The sequence below is a fragment of the Lepisma saccharinum genome, chromosome 2 (genome assembly GCF_977018435.1).
Source record: "Lepisma saccharinum chromosome 2, izLepSacc3.1, whole genome shotgun sequence".
NCBI lineage: Eukaryota > Metazoa > Arthropoda > Insecta > Zygentoma > Lepismatidae > Lepisma > Lepisma saccharinum.
Genome location: NC_139230.1, coordinates 58,481,622 through 58,503,921, shown reverse-complemented (window position 1 = coordinate 58,503,921; position 22,300 = coordinate 58,481,622). Strand labels below are relative to the sequence as shown.

General features: G+C 37.8%; 1 protein-coding gene across 2 annotated transcripts in view; it reads left to right on the top strand.

The window, feature by feature from the left end:
* Positions 1–8,470: 8,470 nt before the first annotated feature.
* Jwa (PRA1 family protein Jwa) overlaps positions 8,471–22,300 on the top strand; it is a 67,865-nt gene continuing 54,035 nt past the window's right edge. For both annotated transcript variants that reach the window (XM_083117395.1, XM_083117396.1), the window contains exons 1-2: positions 8,471–8,816; positions 20,163–20,380. In XM_083117395.1, the coding sequence (XP_082973521.1) occupies positions 8,626–8,816; positions 20,163–20,380 (409 nt within the window). In that variant the 5' untranslated portion in view covers positions 8,471–8,625. The remainder of the gene's footprint in view (positions 8,817–20,162; positions 20,381–22,300) is intronic.

Here is a 22,300-nt window from a genome sequence, read left to right as displayed (position 1 = left end):
GCACCACTCTCCATCTGCTTTTTATTTTATGTACCCAATATTATTTTGAGGCTTAGTGAATTCTAGAGCCTATTTATGCAGGAGAGAGGACTTGAAAATTTTGATCTCAGACAACCCACAACTATTTGTCAGAGTATTTTAAAGGATATTTTATACTTATTATGTGCCACTAGAATATCAAAGCTTGCTTAATTTTTATGTCTGTAACGCATTTATTGTATTTCTAGCTAGGGATTACTGGATAAAGTACACGAAATGTTTAACATTTCAACTATTTGCTTTTATACGAGGGCAATTTTTTAGTGTAACGAAAATTATGATGTGTCTATGAGGTCTGAAATCCCTTTACCGAGGGTCCATATTTGGACGCTTACTAATATTGTTTTTTCCCCTTACATATAACAATTTAACAATATAATTACAATACGAAGTTAACAGACGGCTTAGGGGCCTAGGTTCACTTTCCAAACTTTTTTACTATTCTAGAAGAATTATTTAGCTTTATAACCTTTTTTCAAGGTATTTTTGAAGTATTACTGGCTTTTTTGGGTGCATCAACACTTGGGTTATTTCCATTTGGTTTATTATACGAGGTTTATTTTTTACTCTAAGATCAATATATGTCTCCGAGGACTAAAATACATTTATTGAAGCTAAAAGCTTAGGCTGTAACTAGGGACTTAGCATGTATATCGACAATTTATAGGACAACACGAACCTTACAAAGGATTATAGGTGACGTAGGACCACACGCCAGAGCTTTGTTAATCTGCAAGAAGCAGTTGCAACTAATGCTATGAGGATATAATGTTAATTTTTCATTGTTTCACAAGGAGGCTATTTTTTACACAACCAATATTTGCTTTTTCAAGTAACTACATGTACCAGAAGCACACATGCCAACACTAACTAGATTTTGATTTATACTATCTCAGGTGCTAAATGTATCAAGAACACTGATTGTACATATTTTTGAGAATCCAACTATATCAGGATTTTTCTATGTAAGTATATTTTTATTGACTGGCTTATTTAACAGATCAAACAGAAAGACGGCAAAATTCACTAAATGTAGGTGATTGCATGAAAATAACTAGATCAAGGGGTGACCAACAGTGAACTGAATGTGTATATATAGAGGGTTGCGCTCTATTATTCTCACCTTCGCTGGATTGGCGAAGGAACGCACTTGTGGGCGGTAGAACCTGAACGGGCTCCATCATGGCATCGGAGACTCGAAGCAGATGTTTTGGAGGATGAACCCAAGTAGGGTCATAGGCGCTACGACCAATTTGGTCATTGCTTTTTATATGAGGAACCAATTTGGCCCACTCCCAAAATTAACTTAGATTGCTTATAACTTATGAAATTTGAAGTCTGCACAAGATCCGATGACAAAATCTAAAATTGTAACAACCCTGCCAGGGACTTGAACCCTGGACAGATAGGTTAAAAGCCTAGCGCTATACAAACTAAGCTACCTGCATTTTTAAAAAGTTAGTTATGTTAAGAAATATATTGAAACACCTGAGAACACTCTTGGTCTGGTTCGACAGAGAAGGAGACAACATTTCCAAATTTTTACAGACTGGGTGTATTTTTCCACTATAGAGGCCTTCACTATATGTAATTCGAAACGCTAAAGTTCAGCTAGCTTCCAAAATTGAGGTAAAGATTGTGTTTGGCGAGATTAACAAGTTACAATTATATCCAGTTACGGACAAATAAAGCTAAAAGTCTCAGATTTGCTGTACTAGCCAAGTTTTAGTAACATTTTCTTCACTTTAGTACAAATATCAAAGAAATAGGTATATTTTATTTATAATTTGACAAAATGTACTAGTATTTAATTCACAAAGTTAGGTAAAAAACAGTATTTTTTTAAAATATTGTTACTGCCTTCAAATTTTATGTTATTTAGCCACTAACAACTGGTTTACACTGCTTGGCATCCTTTAAATAGGAAAAGAAGGAATTATTTGTTTAGTATTTTTACTACTTTATATTTATTTAAGAAAACAATTCTACACTTTAACTTAATTTTAACAAATTGTTACTAATTTATATATCAAAGTTATGTTATTTAGAGTGCATAAAGGCGTATAAAGTTAATATTTGTTCTTATCAGTTCAACTAACAATTATATTTTACACACAAAAGATACAGTTAAATTACTTGAATCAGAGAATAATATTTTACAGTAATTGATTCATTCAGCACTAGTCAGTACTTTTAGGCATCAGAAAGTTTTCTTAATTTTCTATTACGCATGCTATTTTGGGCTATTCTTAAAATGTATTTCTAGGGCAAACTGGTTTAATTTTCTGCTTATAATGCAAAGTTGACAGTTTTCGCACAATGCATTGTACATTTGATATATTCTCTACGTACAATCCAAATATTATGCTTATTTAATGTATAACTAACTAACTCTCTACCCTTCTTAAACCCGAAGTTTCATGGCTGCATCTGTCCCTGTCCTGAGCAAGATCTATATACTCCTTTCCTTCCCCACCAATTTCCTTTAGGTCCATCTCTACATTATCCCTCCATCTTTGTTTTGGTCTTTTACCATCAGGTTTCCCAACAAGAATTCTGTATACTCTTCTTTCCTCTCCCATTCGTACCACATGATCTACACACCTAAGTCTTCTTGATTTAATCATTCTAATAATATCTGGGTATGAATACAAATTATGTACTTCCAAATTATGTAATCTTCTCCACTCATCTGTCTCCTCATCTGTTTTAGGCCCAAATATTTTCCTAAGGATTTTATTTTCAAATACTCTCAATTTATGTTCCTTTTTCAATGTAAGGGACCAAGTTCATTCACTGTATTTAACTTTTATTTTTTGTAATTAACAAAAATTAAAAGCTTATACTGTAGTTATTATATCTTTTTCTATCAGCTTGTTTTGAAATTAATATTATTAGGTATAGTCTTTGATTTATAACTATATTGCTTTTTTATCAATTTATCTAAGAGTACACGCAGACAAACACATGTGTACACACTTTTATGTAAATAGATATGCTTTTTTTCAATATTTTAGTATGAAGATTGCACTTTAGCTATTTAAGCAAGGGTAGGAAAGGTAGGATTTCTGAGAATTTGTTGCAGGATTTTGTTGTCCAAGTATAGATGAGAACTGAGCTGGGAGACTGTTTTGAACCTTTTCATGAGAGTTTGCATGTGAACTGTATGCAAATTGAGCACTATTGACTATGCATGCTTCTAAGTTTTGCTGTTATTTTACATCAAGTCTGTGAGACTGTAGTCAGTTTTCCCATTTCAAGTAGTTTTTATTGATTGTATTTGTATATGTTGTGGGGACTTAGCAGTTTTATGTTATGAGGCACTTTGTTGTAGAATATTTTTACATGATTGTTTTGAGATATTGAGTGTCTGCTGTTTTACTTGTAATTATTTTCCTTCTTGTGTTGTGTATTTGACTATATTTTGTCCAAGTTCGTATTATTTAGAATAATTGTTATTGACTTGTAGATGTAGGGAGTAATAATCCTTTGCAAGATGCCCTATACTTTAGTCTGAACATTATTCTTAGTGTTCACTTTTGAAGTCTTAGTATTCTGGTAGTATTATTAATGTAGAGGTAAATTAGGCTGAAACGTAGGCATTTTTTCTGATAAATTATACTCACTTAGTTGTTTCAGCAGGTAGAAGTTGCATGATGGTTTACTGCTGATGATGTTAATTTGCTCTTCTTATGTACTACGTATGATGTAGCTTACTTGAGTAACTGGAATTTTCTACTGAAAAAAGGATTGTTTGTCTATTTTATTCCTATGTTGTTGAGTTTGTCCATAAGCAAGGCATGTTTTTACTCTATTCTATGCCTTGGAAGAATCTAGTTATATTGTGTTTGCAGTTTTATGCTTCTCTAAGGTTTCAGCTATGTAGTTTTTAAACTGTGCTATGGCTTAACTATTGATTTCTTTTTCTGGATGCCATGTTGGTTCTGTGTATTCCTTTTGCTGCTTGAATTTGACTTAGGTTGTTTGCTTTTTTTCTTACATCCTTATTTGTTTATTTGTAAAATAAACTTGTAAAATAAACAAATAAAAGTTGAGAACACACACTGTGTGTGTCGAAAATGTAACTAAAAATCTTTCCTGAATAGATAGAATTGTGTTATTTGAGTAATAATAAGCTTAAACTTGTGAAATAAACAGATAGAAGTTGAGAACACACACTTTGTAAATACAAAATTTAATAAAAAATGTTGCCTGAATAGTACAAATAGTGTTATTTTGGTAAAAAATTAACATAAAGTTGTAAAATAATAAGTTAAAAGTTGAAAAAATGTCTTTGTGAGTCCAAAATTTAATAAAAAATGTTGCCTGATTAGTACAAATAGTGTTATTTTGGTAAAATTAATATAAAGTTGTAAAATAATAAGTTAAACGTAGAAAAAAAATGTCTTTGTGAGTCCAACATTTAATAAAAAATGTTGCTTGAATAGTACAAATAGTGTTATTTTGGTAAAAAATTAACTTAAAGTTGTAAAATAATAAGTTAAAAGTTGAAAAAATGTCTTTGTGAGTCCAAAATTTAATAAAAAATGTTGCTGATTAGTACAAATAGTGTTATTTTGGTAAAAAAATTAATATAAAGTTGTAAAATAATAAGTTAAACGTTGAAAAAAATGTCTTTGTGAGTCCAAAATTTAATAAAAAATGTTGCCTGATTAGTACAAATAGTGTTATTTTGGTAAAATTAATATAAAGTTGTAAAATAATAAGTTAAACTTAGAAAAAAAATGTCTTTGTGAGTCCAAAATTTAATAAAAAATGTTGCTTGAATAGTACAAATAGTGTTATTTTGGTAAAAAATTAACTTAAAGTTGTAAAATAATAAGTTAAAAGTTGAAAAAATGTCTTTGTGAGTCCAAAATTTAATAAAAAATGTTGCTGATTAGTACAAATAGTGTTATTTTGGTAAAAAATTAATATAAAGTTGTAAAATAATAAGTTAAACGTTGAAAAAATGTCTTTGTGAGTCCAAAATTTAATAAAAAATGTTGCCTGATTAGTACAAATAGTGTTATTTTGGTAAAATTAATATAAAGTTGTAAAATAATAAGTTAAACGTAGAAAAAAAATGTCTTTGTGAGTCCAAAATTTAATAAAAAATGTTGCTTGAATAGTACAAATAGTGTTATTTTGGTAAAAAATTAACTTAAAGTTGTAAAATAATAAGTTAAAAGTTGAAAAAATGTCTTTGTGAGTCCAAAATTTAATAAAAAAATGTTGCTGATTAGTACAAATAGTGTTATTTTGGTAAAAAATTAGTATAAAGTTGTAAAATAATAAGTTAAACGTTGAAAAAAATGTCTTTGTGAGTCCAAAATTTAATAAAAAATGTTGCTGATTAGTACAAATAGTGTTATTTTGGTAAAAAAATTAACATAAAATTGTAAAATAATAAGTTAAAAAGTTGTAAAAATGTCTTTGTGAGTCCAAAATTTAATAAAAGTGTTGCCTCAATAGTACAAATAGTGTTATTTTTGTAAAAATAAGGATAAGCTGTGAAAATGTTTGACATAAAGTCAAAGTTTGGTAAAAAAATAAGTTCAATATTATGTTAAATAGCACACAGTAACATACATTTACTACCTAAATCAATAATCAAAGGGTCCTAGGTTCGTTACCCCGTGATAAAAGCAAATGGTGAAAACTGTAGGCCCCGTCCCTAATAGCTCTCCCTTCTTCATAGTACAGATAAAAAAAACCTGTGCTAAAGCGTCCTGTGCCTTGAAGGCAAACCTGAGCGGAATATTAATTGGCGGCGGAAACCGGTTCTACAAGCGACCCATAGCTTCAGAGATTTGACCCTTGCTGCGCATTTCCAGACATCCTTTGTTGTCTGGTTGAATCCCTTCCCTGCCCTACAGTATTGCATAGCTTTCCCCTGTTCTTGCGTACTGGTTAACCTTGAAAAAACCGGTTCTGATTGGTCAATCGGGTTCGTTCTTTGTCCTGACGTTGTGACGTCATTTGACCTTGAACGCACTTCCCCCAAATTCCTTTCTCCTCTACCTGCGCGGAGTTCAAATTCTGAGACAGTATTCTATCTAGCGTCTCGTACCATCGTCTTTAATACAATAATAACATACATTATTACATACATTGTACACTATAGGCCTAACCATTTATTACCGTTGCATATCGCGGGTTCGAGTACCGGGACCGTCTTCTTTCGTACCATTACCACCGTTCATAGCGGTTCATAAACCATAAACTCTTATTTTCAATATTATAAACATTAATATTATCGATTTATACATTACATACTTTGCAGTAATGAATATAAAAACATATGCATAGCGTTTAGTACCTCTAATTACCTTCTATATACATATTTTTCATAAAATAAATAATTATATATTCATAAAAAGTTATAAACATGCAAATACATAAATGTAAAGTATTCTACATACGTGCGAATGAATTCTAACTACATACGAATTAATTAAAACCCGTGCAAATTAGTTATAAGTACATACAAATTAATTGCGAATATTAAATAGCAACTGTCCTTATCGCGTTCAACTTCTACTGGCTAAAAATATGTTTTCTATATTCAATGTTCGCTTCATTTGATATGACATTATGTACACACGAACATAAATTGAGCATTAAATAGTCACCTATACTTACATCTAGATAAATTAAACGAACAGCAAAGGAAAAATAAAAAAAATAATGATGATAGGGCAGTTCTACTTTGTTATATTATTGTTGTTATTCCTGTCACTTACGGTGTCAATGTACTCTTGCACTGTGTAAAAACAATGTTCCTTTAGGAATCTTTTTAGATGTAACTTGTATACTGGCAATGACTTTATATTTTTGAATGCATTTGGTAGCATGTTAAATAAGCGTATACCATTATATGTTACCCCTTTTTGGTAGAATGTGGTATTGTGTAATTCCATATGTAAGCCATTCTTTCCCCTGGTGTTGTAGGTGTGGTAGTCCTTATTTGCTGTGTGTGTATTTTGACAAATTTTCATGCCTGTTAGGATTTCATATAGGTATATGCATGGAACTGTCAATATCTGTAATTCTTGAAATAATGGTTTGCATGGTGCACCTGTTGGAGCATTTGCCAGAATTCTAACAGCTCTCTTTTGTAGTCTGAATAATGTAATGCTTTTGTTCATGTTCCCCCAGAAAATGATGCCGTACCGTAATACAGATTGAATGATGCCATAGTATAGTGTTTTTGCTGCTTCTAGATTTACAGTTGTTTTTAATAACTGACGTTTTCTCATGTGATATCATATTTTTCCACGTAGCTAGTAAATATGGTATTTTGTTTTATATACACACATTTATCGTCAAGAATAGTTATTTCAAAAGTTATTTCTTCTGTTTCATGACTCTCAACTTCTAGGGCTATCTTATTTACAGGAATTATAATTTTAAAATTGGTGTTAACAAGAAAAAGAAGGACGAAAATACGAGGGGAGAATATCTGCTTAATACAATGAAACCGTACGTTAATATTAAATTATCAGATAGGGCATAATGTCAGTCATAGTGTATAATAATATATATATAATGTGTTTACGCACTTAATAAATTTTTCTTTATAATTTTGGGAGTTTCTTCGATTCCTATCCGCCGTTGAATCACACCTGCTCGCAACCAGAAGAAAGCAAAGCATAGTGTAAAAATCTAAATTTTTGTATTATCGACCCATGGCAGCTAGAGACGCCCCAAAAGACGTCAAGTTTAGTGTTCTTTGCGCATATTCGTACTATATTTAGCTCGTTTTCGCAACCATTCCGTTGCGCTTCAATATATTATTTCTTAGGTTCAGGAGAATGTAATTTTCGGAAACTTATGACTGGCTACATAATCTTAAAGCTTTGCTAAACTTCATTGAAAATAACGTTTGAATAGCCATCCCATCGCGCTCCAATGTAAAGCTTAGGGCAACCAAATGACGAACGAAATTATTTAGGGATACAACAGGGGTGGCGCCGCCACCGGAAAAGTTTGGCAATGAACAGCCCCATTTATCATCCTCCGAAAAAATGAAGTGAAAGTAAACAAAATCCAACATATTGCTGGCTAAAGTGTATCTACTTGTCAAAACCAGAAGAAAAGGGATGGCATGAAACGGGGGATAGTGGATTTGTGCTGCTAGGTATAAGTGATCGCACAAGACTTAAACAACTTGTTTGGTCAAGCCCCGCCCTTCGTTTTCTGACGTGTGAATGCAACACCCTTGTTAATTAGCCTTGGTAAATTTTGTTCTCTAAGCATAAATTCACTTCAATTTCTTTTGGGCCTGACAAAAAGAGGTCGTATTTATGCTGAGACCTAAATCTAACAACGAATGAGTTTTGCCTGACGTCGGAAGGCGAAGGCTTGTCCAAAAGTTGTCTTGTGCAATAAGTGAGGACACTGTGCTGCTGACGACTTGCGAGCTTGCTAGGTTGTTTTGGTGCAATTACGTCACATGTTTGGATTGCAACTGTGATTGGCGATAGGAATAGAATGATGTGCTTTTATTGAATTGCACCGAATTACATTTAAATTGCTGGTAACAGTGCACTTAATTTGTTTCGGAAAACACATTAAAGAACGATGGATAAGGTGTCATCAGAGATTGAAATATCGCCACTGAGAAGTTTGGACGATTTCCTGCTAGAATCTGCAAGATTTCAGATACCCAACGTTAAGGACCTTGACAAATGGGCAAACCGTATTATAAATAACCTTTTGTATTACCAAACCAATTACTTTTTGATGGCAATAGTTATATTTTTGCTAGTTGGGTAAGTGCATCATTATATTATTTTTAGAAGTATTTGTGCTTACCTTCATTGGAGGTTTTGCTTGTTTTTCTTGAATGGGAATTTGAAGCTGTTAGTTTATTCTGTATTCACAGTTCTTGTCAACACTTTTTCTCTTCCTCTTAGAACAATAGCTTATAATTGAGTATTTGTATTCGGTATTGACTAAGTTCGTGGACAAAAATGGGTTAATTTGAAATAAATGACAAACTGTTCGCACGCCCACCTCCCAGATACATACATATAATTTGTAAAATATTGTTACAGTCATTCATTGTTTCCTATGTAGTGGGCAGATTTCACTGCAAACTTCACTCGATATTTCACCTCGTATCACTTTAGGATTCACTTAGCCTAGTTTAATGTCATCTATCAGTACATGTGTGTAAGCACGCACCGAACATTTTTTTTTTAATACTTACTACATCCTTTGTGCAGAAAGATATTTACATCCTGCTCCTAATGCTTGTGTGAGTAAGTTAGGCAGTTCACGGTCCTACATGCATCGTTGCCACTTTTTATGTTTTGAGTAGATTATAATAGTTAGATTTTTACCTTAGCATTCCCACAACTTCCTTTCTCTCCAACCTGCATATACAACATTTTTTGGTACTAATTTACTATGCTTCGGACACATTTCTTCATTTTTACAGAGGAAACTACTTACCGTAATAAGTTCCTGTAGCATTGTATAACATCGGGAAGGTGTTTTGTGTGATGTGGGAATGTTTCATAGCGGAAATTCATGTTCTTTGCTGTAAATTAATTCTCCGACGGACAATAGCCTTTGGCGCATACACCTTCGTACATCATCACGCGTCGTGATTGTGTTTTGTTCATGTTCATTGGGTATCCAGTGTTTCGAACTGTCTGTGTTTGCAACGAAAGTTAGAAACATGACGTGTCGTGGATGCGTGGTGAAATTCGTACCGGGTGTGGAAGATCCAGTGGATTTTTTAATTTAATTGAACACAGGATCGTGAAGGAAGGAAAGGAATGTCGAAAATGTGGCAGTGAATGTAAGCTACTCGTTAGAAGGAATGGGCTGTGGGTATATGCCTAATATGACGTGTCGTGGATGTGTGGTGAAATTCAGGTAAGTTTTCCGTATCCTGTAAACCAGGGCTCGAAATTTACGGTTGCCAGACCAAAAATCTGGCGCTAGCGACTAAAATTTTGTTGTTTCAAATGTGTATGAAACATGCCCGAACATCTCAATCCAACGTTCGTACATGGTTTTTGAAAGCGAACTGATTGAAAACTCAGTGTCCACTCAACGTCGACACCATCTAATCGGCACAACAGTTCTGCAACTGTTGGCATGCTACCACTTTGGATGCACATGCAACTCAACCTAACCCATTTTCCCTGCTTTGCTTTTCCTCCACTCTGTTGTTTCCAAATGACGACACTGCAGAAAGTATGTGTGCATCATGCACCATGCGAACTTGTGGGGGGAGGGGAGGGGTAGTGTGGAGCAGGCCGTGACCTAACTGAGGCTCCTTGCTTGTGCACGGAAAAACCATTTTCACAGTTGTAAATTGCTCTGGCACGTGCCAGTGTCCAGTCTTTGTTGACAAAAGAATGTGATAAATGCACTCGTGAACGTTGGTTGACGTGGTAGTAACGTTTATTCTGTTTACCTCATTTTTTTTTGGTTCGGTGGTAGTTGCCTGTGAGTGAAGTGGTTCCAGAGAAATACATACATCAGCCTTCTGATGGATGTGTATGTTCAATACGTGGATGCAAATGATTGGTCACATCAAGGAGGACATTTTAGGAGTAATAGAGCTTCAAAACTCTACTTCTGCTGGTTACTTCACAGCCATAACTGATTATTTAGATAAGGCAATAGGTTGAAATAAATACAGAAACAAGTGTTACATTGTAGCAGGGTGACTTGTCAAAATAATTGGAGGGCTCTGATCATTTAAATGAATGAATGACTCGCTCCCTCCCTTTTTTAAAAATAAAAATTACGTCTTCGTATAGCAGTTTTTAAGCAGCTATTATATTCCTCATGAAAATTAAATGTAACATGAAAAACGTTTAGAAAATGTTTCAAAGTCTCTTTATGTCTGTTGTGTTGGCTCATTTGTTGTTTAGATAATTAACAGTTTTATGCCGGCTTCGGTAGCCGAGCGTGTTGGGTGGTCGACTCAACTCGCTTTGATCCAGAGGTCTCTGGTTTGAGTCCCGGCGAAGGCATATGTGGGTTTTAATGTCCACAACAGACATGTGACTGGTTGCAAATAATGTTAGTGTTGACGTACCCATAAAATAAGGAATATTTACAATATTTAACAGTTTTATTTAATTATTTACATAAATGCTAACACATATCACAGGAAAATAGTTTTACTTTTTTGTTCTTGCTACAATATTTTACTTTTTAAATTTAATTTTGCAATAATAAAAAAAATATCATGTACACTAAGATATAAAGTGACATACACAACAAAAACATATGAACATGATTTAAAAATAAAGCAAAAGTTTCTCTACGCACTGGGTTATTTCTTTATGAACTCATTAACGAGTGGTCTCAGGTCTAAATTATCAAGCACAGTTTGATGTATGTGGAGTACCACTAAGCTGCTTAGTCTCTTTTGCCCCATTGTAGATATCAAATACAGTGGCGTAGCATTATAGTACGCCCGTACGCCCGGCGTTCCCAGATTTAAAATTTCAAAAATGCTTAAATGCTGTGATTATAAAGTAAAACGTGACTAATTTCATATATGTTTGACCTTCATGGCATTATAATGGCTATTTTTCGCGATCCGCTTGCAACGCTCCGCTCTCAACACTCGTTCTAGCATCTCTTTTCAATGCCTTTCCCGGCCGGACGCCGAGCAAGTTCGGCGTACAGGACTCCTATATTCCTTGCTGCCTTTATGGAGGGAAAGGTTCCATTTCTACAGCACGCGCGTAAATAGGCTCTCTTACGCCGGCGTACGAGAGGTCTACTGTGATTGGTTCATGTGACCCTTCCTGCCTTCTGAAGCAGACCACAGCGGCAGAATTCCTACCCGGTTCTTCGCGCTCATGCAACTCGTGCTGTGTGATGCTACAATACGCAATATTGACTGACGTAACTTTACCAATCTCAAATATACTGCTTCTTAATGGCCACTGCATTGTATAATTTATCGCACGAACAGCGATGTGTATTAGAAACTAAAAGATCAACACAGTTTTTGTCAAATAAGTTGGTGAAGTCCTCGTGATACAAATTCAGCCTGTGGCTGCTCTACCACTTAACCCGCAAAACTATTATTTTCTTATTGTATTTTTTCGTTATTATCTAACTACTTAATATTGTGTGAATGGAAATGTTTAGCATTCATTTGAAAACTCTTAACATCGAATGGTCTCTGGAGAAAATTATTTTAAAATGTTTATCAGCATTCTCAAGATGTAATAAACAGTGGTCTGAATTACTAATCGGCACTGTTACGTCAGTAGAGTGTACAATATTTGGATCATCCACTCTGCTTTTCACAGTGCGCCAAGACGACAGAGGTCCCTGGTTCGAATCCTGGCGTGAGCATGGGTGTTCTTTGTCAGTGTCCCTTCATCAATATCATCACTCATATTCATATTCGCAATTAACCAAAAGTGGTAGAAAAGCGAAGTAAAATAAACCAAATTAATCAGTAGTTGTATCGCCCACAACAATGACGTCTACTGTTGTGCAGAGGTGCTTGTGATTCAGGTAGGTTTTTAATGACTTGCGTCATGCAGAAAGATATAAAAAAGGTATAGAACACCAGAGTTCAAAACATCTGTGGCATAGTGAGGCATCTAATTTTCTAGCTAAAACATGCAATGATGATGTTTTATTGAAAACCCAGCTTACTTCAGGCAAATAATACCCGTGGCGACTAATACCATAAGTAAATTATTAAGCAAGAAAGGGCCGACTCTTCCTTCGGACTTGGCGTTCCCACCCGAAATGTCCATGCTACGCCACTGATCAAATATGTCTTTAGTCGGCGAATAACATTGAATGACCTTTCGGCTGTGGCTGTCGTCACTGGCACAGTGTGGAGGACCATCATGAATTTGGCAACTTCAGGCTGAAGCTCCTGGAGGGTGCTGTCTTCCAAAAGAAACTTCCTTATGTCACACTTGGTAATTAGAACCACTTTCTTCTGTTTGGTGATATCACCAAGCATGGACATGTGTAAGGAGAGCCTATCGGCATCCAAATCTTGGTGAAAGAATTCTCGCGTTTGCTGAAAGTTTGTTGTGCAACGATTCACAGCTGAGATGCATTCTTTCTCTAGGGCTGTTACTTTTTGTAGTCCTGTTGATTCATGTCCTTGTTTAACGCATGATTTTGCTGCATCACACACGTCAGTGTATGTTGATTTATAATACTATTTTGGAGTGTAGAACTTGTGAGTTTTGGCAGCATCAGGATTTTCAAGTCTCTTAGGGACGTGACGTTGCCAGGGCAATTCTGGCTCATCAACGAGGCTGGGTTTGCCCTTTGTGCATTTCTGCCAGAACTGCTCAAAATCCATTCACTTTTCTTGAAAGATGTAAGTCAAGTATTTTAGTTTTGATTCCACTTCTGTAGCACCAATGTGTGGAGACTGAGTCTTACAGTTTACCTCTTCTATTGGACCCATCACATGGCAGTAGAGGGAGAGAAAGAAAAATGTCTTGAAGTGAAGCATTGTCTCCAGGTATCCAGCACATTTTGATGCTGCGTCAGTAGAATCTTCAGAAAATTTCTCAAAAACATTTAGAAGGTTTTCGTAGTTCCTTAAGATCTGTTGCATACTGGAGGCTCTCAATGTCCACCGACGAGGACAAAGTGGTCGCAGTCCAGTATGGCCAGCCTTCTCATTTACATCACTAATATTCCTAAATATTTGCATTCTTTTAGGAGATTCCCAAACAATCTTTAACAAGTCGTTGGCTAAATTCATTATGTCTCTGATTAATATATGTATAATAGTAAATATTAATTATATACTTAGTATATAGTAATAAGTCATGTGTTTTGCTGTCTCCAGTCATAGCACCCCCAAAGTTGATGGTCTAGAACATTTGAAATCTGTATTTAGGGTTAAGTTCATGTGGCACAATTCAGAGTAAACTTTACAAGAGAAGCAAAATAATACATTAGATTCTCTTAAGCAAAATTGTTTGGAGGGCTCTGCCCCCATATCGTGAGCCCCCCCCCCCAAGCCCCATGGAGTCTGCGCATATGCATTGTAGGCTTGGGTACTGCAGCAAATATGGTCGGGCACAAATCGGGATTGACTGTGATACTATGTGTTCACCTTTATATAACTTGGAGCAATCAGCGACTAGTGGCAGTTTGCCCAGATCGATGGGCGCTAGCGGATGGTCTTGATTTTGAGTTTTCTTTTTTTTTATAAAATTTACTATTTGTACTATCATATTCGAATTTATATAACTTGGGGCAATCAGCGACCAGTGGCAGTTTTCCCTGATTGATGGGCACATTTCTGATGATGTCTCTGCGGCCAGTTGTGATGAAAATTCTCCTTGATTTTTATTTTTTTATTAAATTTACTATTTGTATTATCGTTTTGATACTATGTATTCACCATTACCTAACTTGGGGCAATCAGCGACAAGTGGTGGTTTGCCCAAATCGGTGAGTGCTACCGGATGGGAGCTAGCCAAAATTTGAAAAAATAATAAAAAATATGAAATTCCTCTGTCTGTTGCTTCCAAAAATTACACATCGACATGTTTACCTTACCGAACGAAAGTTTGGAAATTCTGAATAAAATGAGCCCTCATTGGCATTTATCGTGTTATTACAACTTTTTTTTTTTTTTTTTTTTTTAAAAAAAAAAAACATTTTCCAACTTGTTACATTTTGCTTAAAATGAGCCTTGGGGAATTTCCATGGATGATGAATATTTTGTCATCAGCCTTGAAAGGGTTAAAGAAATAATTTATAGAATAATGTACATGAGGATTTTGTAGACATCAGAATAACTTTTGGTGAAAGTACATTAATCTTGTAATAATTTAATGGTGTTTATTAGCCTCTAAGAAATGAAAAAGATACAAAACATTTGAACTGATGGGGTGAAGCTCTTATAAAAGAAAATGTAATATGTAAACTGTAAACACATTTAAATTTCTCTGTATTTAAAATTCACTAACTTTTACAGGCAAAAATGGCAAACATTTTGTGTAGAAAAATATACAAAATAGAAGATAGAAAGGCGGAACAAAAGAAGTCAAAAGGAACACCAAAGTCGTCCATCCGAAAAACACCAGGTGGCAGCTGTGCAACGCATGCGCATGGGGTTCCACAAAGGAAATAGGAGTGTCTCGCAAGACACGTGAAGGGAGAGGGTAGCGATCAACAACGGTAGGGACAAAAGAAGCAATGAAGCATGAAGTAACAATTGCACAGCGGGAAACAAACACCATGACTGAAGCAGAGCAGCCGAGAAAAGTGGTGCGGGGTTGTAGAACCACGGGAGGACGACGACGTAGGACGAAGAAACACACCGAGAATGCAAGAAAGTGGTCCGTGATACTAGACAGGCAACAGACGCATACATGGTTCAGGGCAGAAATGGCGGCGCTTGCGGTGCAGTGCATGGGGAGTCCCCAAACACAGTGGGGAGACACCGCAGCAAGAACAAAGCACGGTGCAAGAAAAGAGAAAGAGGACCGAACGGGGAATGGTACCTGCCAAGGAGACAACAAATGCGGAACGAGGGATTCCCCATAGCAGCACCGAGGGGATGTCACACAGAGGTCATGCGCCAGCAGGACAAACACAGCAACTACGGGCACAGGAGGTTTATTGCCACGTAAAGGTGCACTTACAGATAGGAATAGTACGTAGTCGTACCCCGGACTGACATTGTTACAAAAGTTGCTCAAATTGATGACCACCACATTCATTGCAGGCATTCCAGCGTCGCAGGAAATTCTGGCGAACCCTGTCAAAAATCCCTGGCATGGTACACACCTCGGCCAATGCTGCAAGTATCCGCACTACCAATGTTTCCTGGTCAGGCACTGGGGTCTCGTAGACGAGTGTTTTCACATGGCCCCACAAGAAGAAATCCATTCGTGTGATGTTAGGTGCACAGGACGGGGCCCGCTCTGCCGATCCAGCGCTGTGGGTAGGTACGGTGCAAAAGGGTTCACACTGTGCCATCAAAATGTGCAGGCGCTCCATCCAATTGAAACCACATGCGATGTCGCACATTGAGGGATACATCTTCTAGCAGCTCTGGAAGGACTGATGCAAGAAAGGTGCGATAGAGGCGGCCATTTAAACGTGGTGGCAGCAGGTATGGACCGATAATCTGTTCATCGATGATACCTGCCCAGATATTCACTGCAAAACTGGGTCTGATGGTGCACCTCGACTGCTGCATGTGGATTTTCATAATCCCACACATGGCTGTTTCGGCAATTGAAGATGCCCTCATGGGTGAATGATGCCTCGTCCGTGAAAAGCACATGGCGCAAGAAACGGGGATCGTTGGTACAAAACTGCAACAGTCGTTGACAGAATTCCACACGTCGTGGGTAATCCCCAGCCAGCAACGCGTGGACTCGCTGTGGATGATAGGGATACAGCAGATCATCATGAAGGACACTCCACACTGTCAACTGTGATACTCCCACTGCACGTGCAATGCTATGGGTGCTAGTGGACGGTGGGTCGTCCACGCGAGCAAGTACGTCCTCCTCGACCGCCGCGGTGCGCACATGTCTTGGGTGACCGACATGATGGCCTGCACGTAACACACCCGATTCACCAAGGATACGGTGCACGTTCGAAAATAACCTGCTGTCGGGGTGTCGCCTGTCCAGATACCGTTCGCGATACAGGCGTGCAGCTGCTCGACCATTCCCATCTGCAAGGCCGTAGACAAAATGCATGTCCCTCAGTTCTACAAATGTGTAGCATTCCATGGTACGGTGAGGACAGTGCCAATTATGGAATACTGTACTGTACTGTCGTACGTCAAGCACACCACCACCGCACCAGCTCTTCCACTGACACGCTCCCTGACGCTGCACTTCCAATCTGGCACTGTTTACGTAGAACAGATGCCAGCAGCCCATACGTCCGCACGACGCTGTGGTACAATCAGCTGACGTTCCCAGCCACCCGTGCCTGTGCTCTTCACTACCTGACCACTGCCGTCAGGTGGGGCCATGTACTCTGGGGGCTTGTCATCGTGGAACATGTAGCGTCCTTCATTCTTGCCCCATTCACCCACAACACGTACTTCGTCCGTCTTGCTCGAGCCGACGGGAAGCACTACGTACGATCATGTGGTGTTTGTGTACACTAATGTGGGGTGACCCAGCAGTTGAACAGACGTACATACCCCATGTAGCTTCATTCCACGGCTGTCCCATGCAGTTTGTCTGTCCAGCCTCGCTCGGCCCGGTCTCACACCCATGCGGCAGTGTGCGGCTGCGGTGGTGTGAGGCCACGGTTGGTTTCGGAGCGGAAGTCTGCGGCCAAGGAGGGACTCGAGTTGTTCGGCTGGGGTTGGGCTTGGAAGCAAGCAGCCGCGTCAGGTCTGGGGACGGTGGACCTGGTGATCGGGCTGGACCCTTTCCGACCTCGTCCATTGGTGTCGTCCACCGTATGGAGTGGTGGGGTCCGTACGACACTCCAGCAGCCTTTCGCCCCCTCCCACCGAGCGATGTGTCTCCGGCTTCATTTCTAAGAGGCTGATTGGGCCCCATCACGACGTTTGTAACAATGTCTGTACGGGGTACGTGGTCCTATCTGTACGTGCACCTTTCATTGGCAATAACCTCCTGTGCCCATAGTTGCTGTGTTTGTCCTGCTGGCGCACGACCTCTGTGTGACATCCCCTCGGTGCTGATACGGAGAATCCCTCGTTCCGCATTTTATTGTCTCCTTGGCAGGTACCATTCCCCGTTCGGTCCTCTTTCTCTTTAGTTGCACCATGCTTTGTTCTTGTTGCGGTGTCTCCCCACCGTGTTTGGGGACTCCCCATGCGCTGCACCGCAAGCGCCGCCATTTCTGCCCCGAACCATGTACGTGTCTGTTGCCTGTTGAGTGTCACGGACCACTTTGCTTGCATTCTCGGTGTGTTTCTTCGTCCTGTGTCGTCCTCCCGTGGTTCTGCAACCCCGCAATACTTTTCTCGACTGCTCTGCTTCAGTCATGGTGTTTGTTTCCCGCTGTGCAATTGTTACTTCATGCTTCATTGCTTCTTTTGTCCCTACCGTTGTCAATCGCTACCCTTTCCCTTCACTTGTCTTGCGAGTCACTCCTATTTCCTTTGTGGAACCCCATGCGCATGCGTTGCACAGCTGCCGCCTGGTGTTTTTCGGATGGGCGACTTTGGTGTTCCTTTTGACTTCTTTTGTTCCACCTTTCTATCTTCACTGGTACTGGCTTTACAGCGGTGTGAAGTTCATTTTCACACGTTTTCGGCTTTGTCTAGCTCCTCACGGAGGCATCTGTCGGCAAAGTGGAAGGGGCACTTTCGTCTCTATTTCATGTGAGGTATCTGTGGTTTTCGTTTGTACCCTACCTTTAGAATCACCCTGTATACAGTATCAGAAAGAGAAAAATGTAAATTTACAAATAATTTTTTATATGCTTTAATCAAACTGTTCAAATATTTTACAGGGCCGTTTACTAGAAAAAGCCTTTCTATAATAAACATATATCTATAAATTATAGTGGCAGAAACCATGGAAGTAATTTAAAGCATGTTTTTTTTATTTTAAAAAAGTAAAAATTTAAATAAAAAAATTATTTAAATCCGATAAATCGTCAAAAATTATTTTGTAAATAAAATTCGTGATTTTTCTGACCCACTAAACCTTCTTCCTGAAACTCACCAATGGGTACAGCTTGCTCTCTTTTGAGGAATTTATAAATTTTGAAAATGGACAGCAATCTGACAACATATTTGCAACTGCGGTTCCTGTGTGTATGATATGCACGTAACAGCTGAACTGAAGTTGTGTGATAAGGGTCACACCAGCAGATTAGGGTCTCACTTTTCACATGAAACTCAACCAACACCCCATCCTTTGACTTGTGATGTCACAATTACCATGTATTAATGCTAAGAGGTCCTAACATAACAATGAATACATTTGACCTTGACATGAGAATACAAAGGTTGGGCTTGACCAGTATATGACATCATGATGTCACAAATCATTCCACATAAAATTGCAAATTTCACCCTTGAGAAAATTGAAAATTTTGAGTGGGCTATGGGTATTGCATTTCATGTGAACATTTGTAGTTGTTTTTATCTCTCAGAGATGTGTTATAACATATAACACATATAGCGAGAAATTAAATGTAAATTAACCTGATTCATTCACTCTACTTGTTCCTGGTAGTACACCTTTGTGTGGTATAGCCACCTTTCAGTTTCAATTTTCAGCCAGAAATACTGACCCTACCTGGAAAACATGTTGAGCAAGTGACGGTCTGCTCTGCAGGGGCAACATAATGTCATTGTACTTGTGCATCTTGTGGAATCTTATTAATGGTATCTTTAGAACATAGCTCCTTTCTCGATCAAATACAAGTTAATGTAAGAAAATATTATCTGAACAATAGAAAGGGAAGCACAATGTATATATACATATATATATATATATATATATATATATATAATATATGTTTTCATGTTTTATATGTATGTTATGTTGTATGTGAATGTGTTTGTATATTTAATAATATATAAATAAATGTGGGAGGGCAATACCCATGACATTGTGTAGAAGGGTGCCTTGTATGTGCCAACATGGTCTGGATTGCACACCATTCCCTTGGGCACTGCTATGATCACAATTAAATTTCTAGCCCACACATGTAAAGTTTCAGGTCATTTTATATTAAACATATAAGCAAATATGATTCCCTTAAAGTTCATAGTTTTCACTTCTTAGTCATGTATAAGCTTTACTAAGTTTTCTTTTCACCCCCCCCCCCCCAAAGTTTCATTTCTCATGGATATAGGAGGGGTTCAGAGCACAAGTAGCATAACTCCCTTCAAAACAGTTTTGAGAAATGGCACATTTAGATAGTAGCTTAGTACTATGTTTAGGAATTGGAGCACAAACATAGTAATGGAATGGTGGTCATGTGACATCAAGATGTGCTAGAATTTCCCAGGTGCGTTTAACTTATAATTAGAACTCAATATGATATACAAAAAGCATTTTTTGAAAGAACAACAGGTAATGTTTTAGAACCCCTTTTAGATGTTGTACCTCTGCCAATAACCTTCATCTCATCTTTATTAAATAATGCTGATTTTTATACTCTCTCCCTTCCAGGGTCATACATCCAGTGAAAATGTTGTGTGGAATGCTTGCCATGGTTGTTGCATTTGGATTATTCTATTATGTAACAAATGCAAGGAGAGCAGCAACTAATTTCAAGAAAGCACATCCAATAATAAGTTTGTTCCTCATATTTGCTGGTGGATACTTCATTGTTTATATGTTGGGATCAGTGTTGGTATTTCTGTTTGGAATTCTACTGCCAGGTGTAGGTGAGTACTGCTTTTGCATAATTTCCTCAACATTTGAGATGTTTTGTTTAAAATGTGTAATCCAGGGCTCAATGGACCAGAACAGACTGGAGCCTCTGTATATAGATGGAATTTCAAAATTAATGGTTCTTGTATTGTGACAAGTCATTTTTATAGACATCACTTTTTCGTGCTATTATTAGTTTATGTGGGCTACTGGCTATCAAAAAATCCATTGTTGATGCTTTGTAAGTTCATGAAAAATATTCTTTTGCAATATGGAATTAGAGCCGCTTTGGTCTAGTTGGTATGGTGTCTGACTACCATGCAGGAGACCCGAGTTCGATTCATGGGATGGGTGTTCTGAGGTTGGAATTTTACCGGCCTAGTCCCTGCATAAAGCAGCTCTGGGGCTCACCCAGCCTCAAATCAATGTGTACTTAAGGGCAAACTTGGATGGTAAAGGTGGCTGGAGCATGTTGCAGATAACATCACCTCCAAAATGGTCAAGATTGATAATATGTAGTTGGGGTGTGGAGCCCTACCCCCATATCCCCTAAATGTGCCTTCAAGGCATGGTGCTGCATGCAAGGGAAACCTTACCTTTGATCTTACCTAATATGGAATGTTTATTTGCGGCAGAGTTTATATATAGATTGTTTTCCTTAGCTTCATTTTGTGGCAAGACTTTTTATAGTTAGTTTTTGCATTATTTACGAAGACACGAATTTGCAGTTGCATCTATATATGGATGTTTTTTTTTTTTTTTTTTTTGGGTCGTACTTCCTTCAACATCACTGCAGGGAAGAGCTTAATAGTAGAGTACATATTATAACATTCATAAGCTTTCTCCTACTTTGAGACGCAGTGACGTGCGGTGACGTCGACACTTGGGGTAGCAATGAGTGGCATGCCCAATGGGTCATAATCCCCCCCCCCTTTTTAGGGCCCAGTATTCCTAATAGAAGAATGTCAAATACAGGAAAAATTGCAAAGTTAGGAATGAGTACAAAAAATTGTACACATAACTTCCACCCACTTTCGAAAATCAAAAACGATTTGATTTGACTACTGAGCCAGAGATGCCGGATTTGAATCTCGGCTTGGCAATGGGTGATCTTTGTGTGTCCCTTCATCAATTATATCGTATCGTCTTCGCGATTAACCAAAAATGGCGGAAAGCGAAGTAAAATAAACCAAATCAAACAATCAGTCAATGAATGATTTGATTTGATTCGCTTTTTTGACACATTTGGTTAATCGCGAAGATGATACGACAAAATTAATGAAGGGACAAACACAAAGAACACCCATGTCCAGGTAGGGGTTCAAACCCGGAACTCCTGGTGTTGCAGCGCGTTGTGGTAACCACTCCCCCACGGTTGGTTGATTTCATGGTTGATTTGACGTTTTAAGTCCATTTTATACACAGAAAGGCTAATCGGGACTAGACCTATAGTTTAATGTGGGATCCGAACCACTATATACCTCCATCGGGTACCGATCCGGGACCACTTGCACTCCCCCACGGAAGTCCGCCGACAACAAAGATGAAAGGAAGGTGCTAACCAAATCGGATGCATGGGTATCGGTAAAGCAAACTGCATTTTTCCTGAGTAGTAATTTTCAATTGAATTTTTGAAATACCATCTTTATATATGATTAACGTTTTTCCAAAAATTTTGCATTGCTTGATTTCCTTAATTTCTCCATCTCACGATCTCATTACTGAAGGATCCGGGCTCGAGCCCTGGCCTTTGCATGAGTGTTTCTTTGCAACCACTCTTCACCCGTTTAATTTAATCAATGTTCATCGTCATGACAGAAATTAGGTAAAGCGATGGAAGAGAGAAGAAAATACAAATAATTTCCTCCCAGTGCATCTGCAGGGCACTGTGAAATCAGGAGCCTAGAGTCCCTCATGACTTTCCAAGCTCTTAG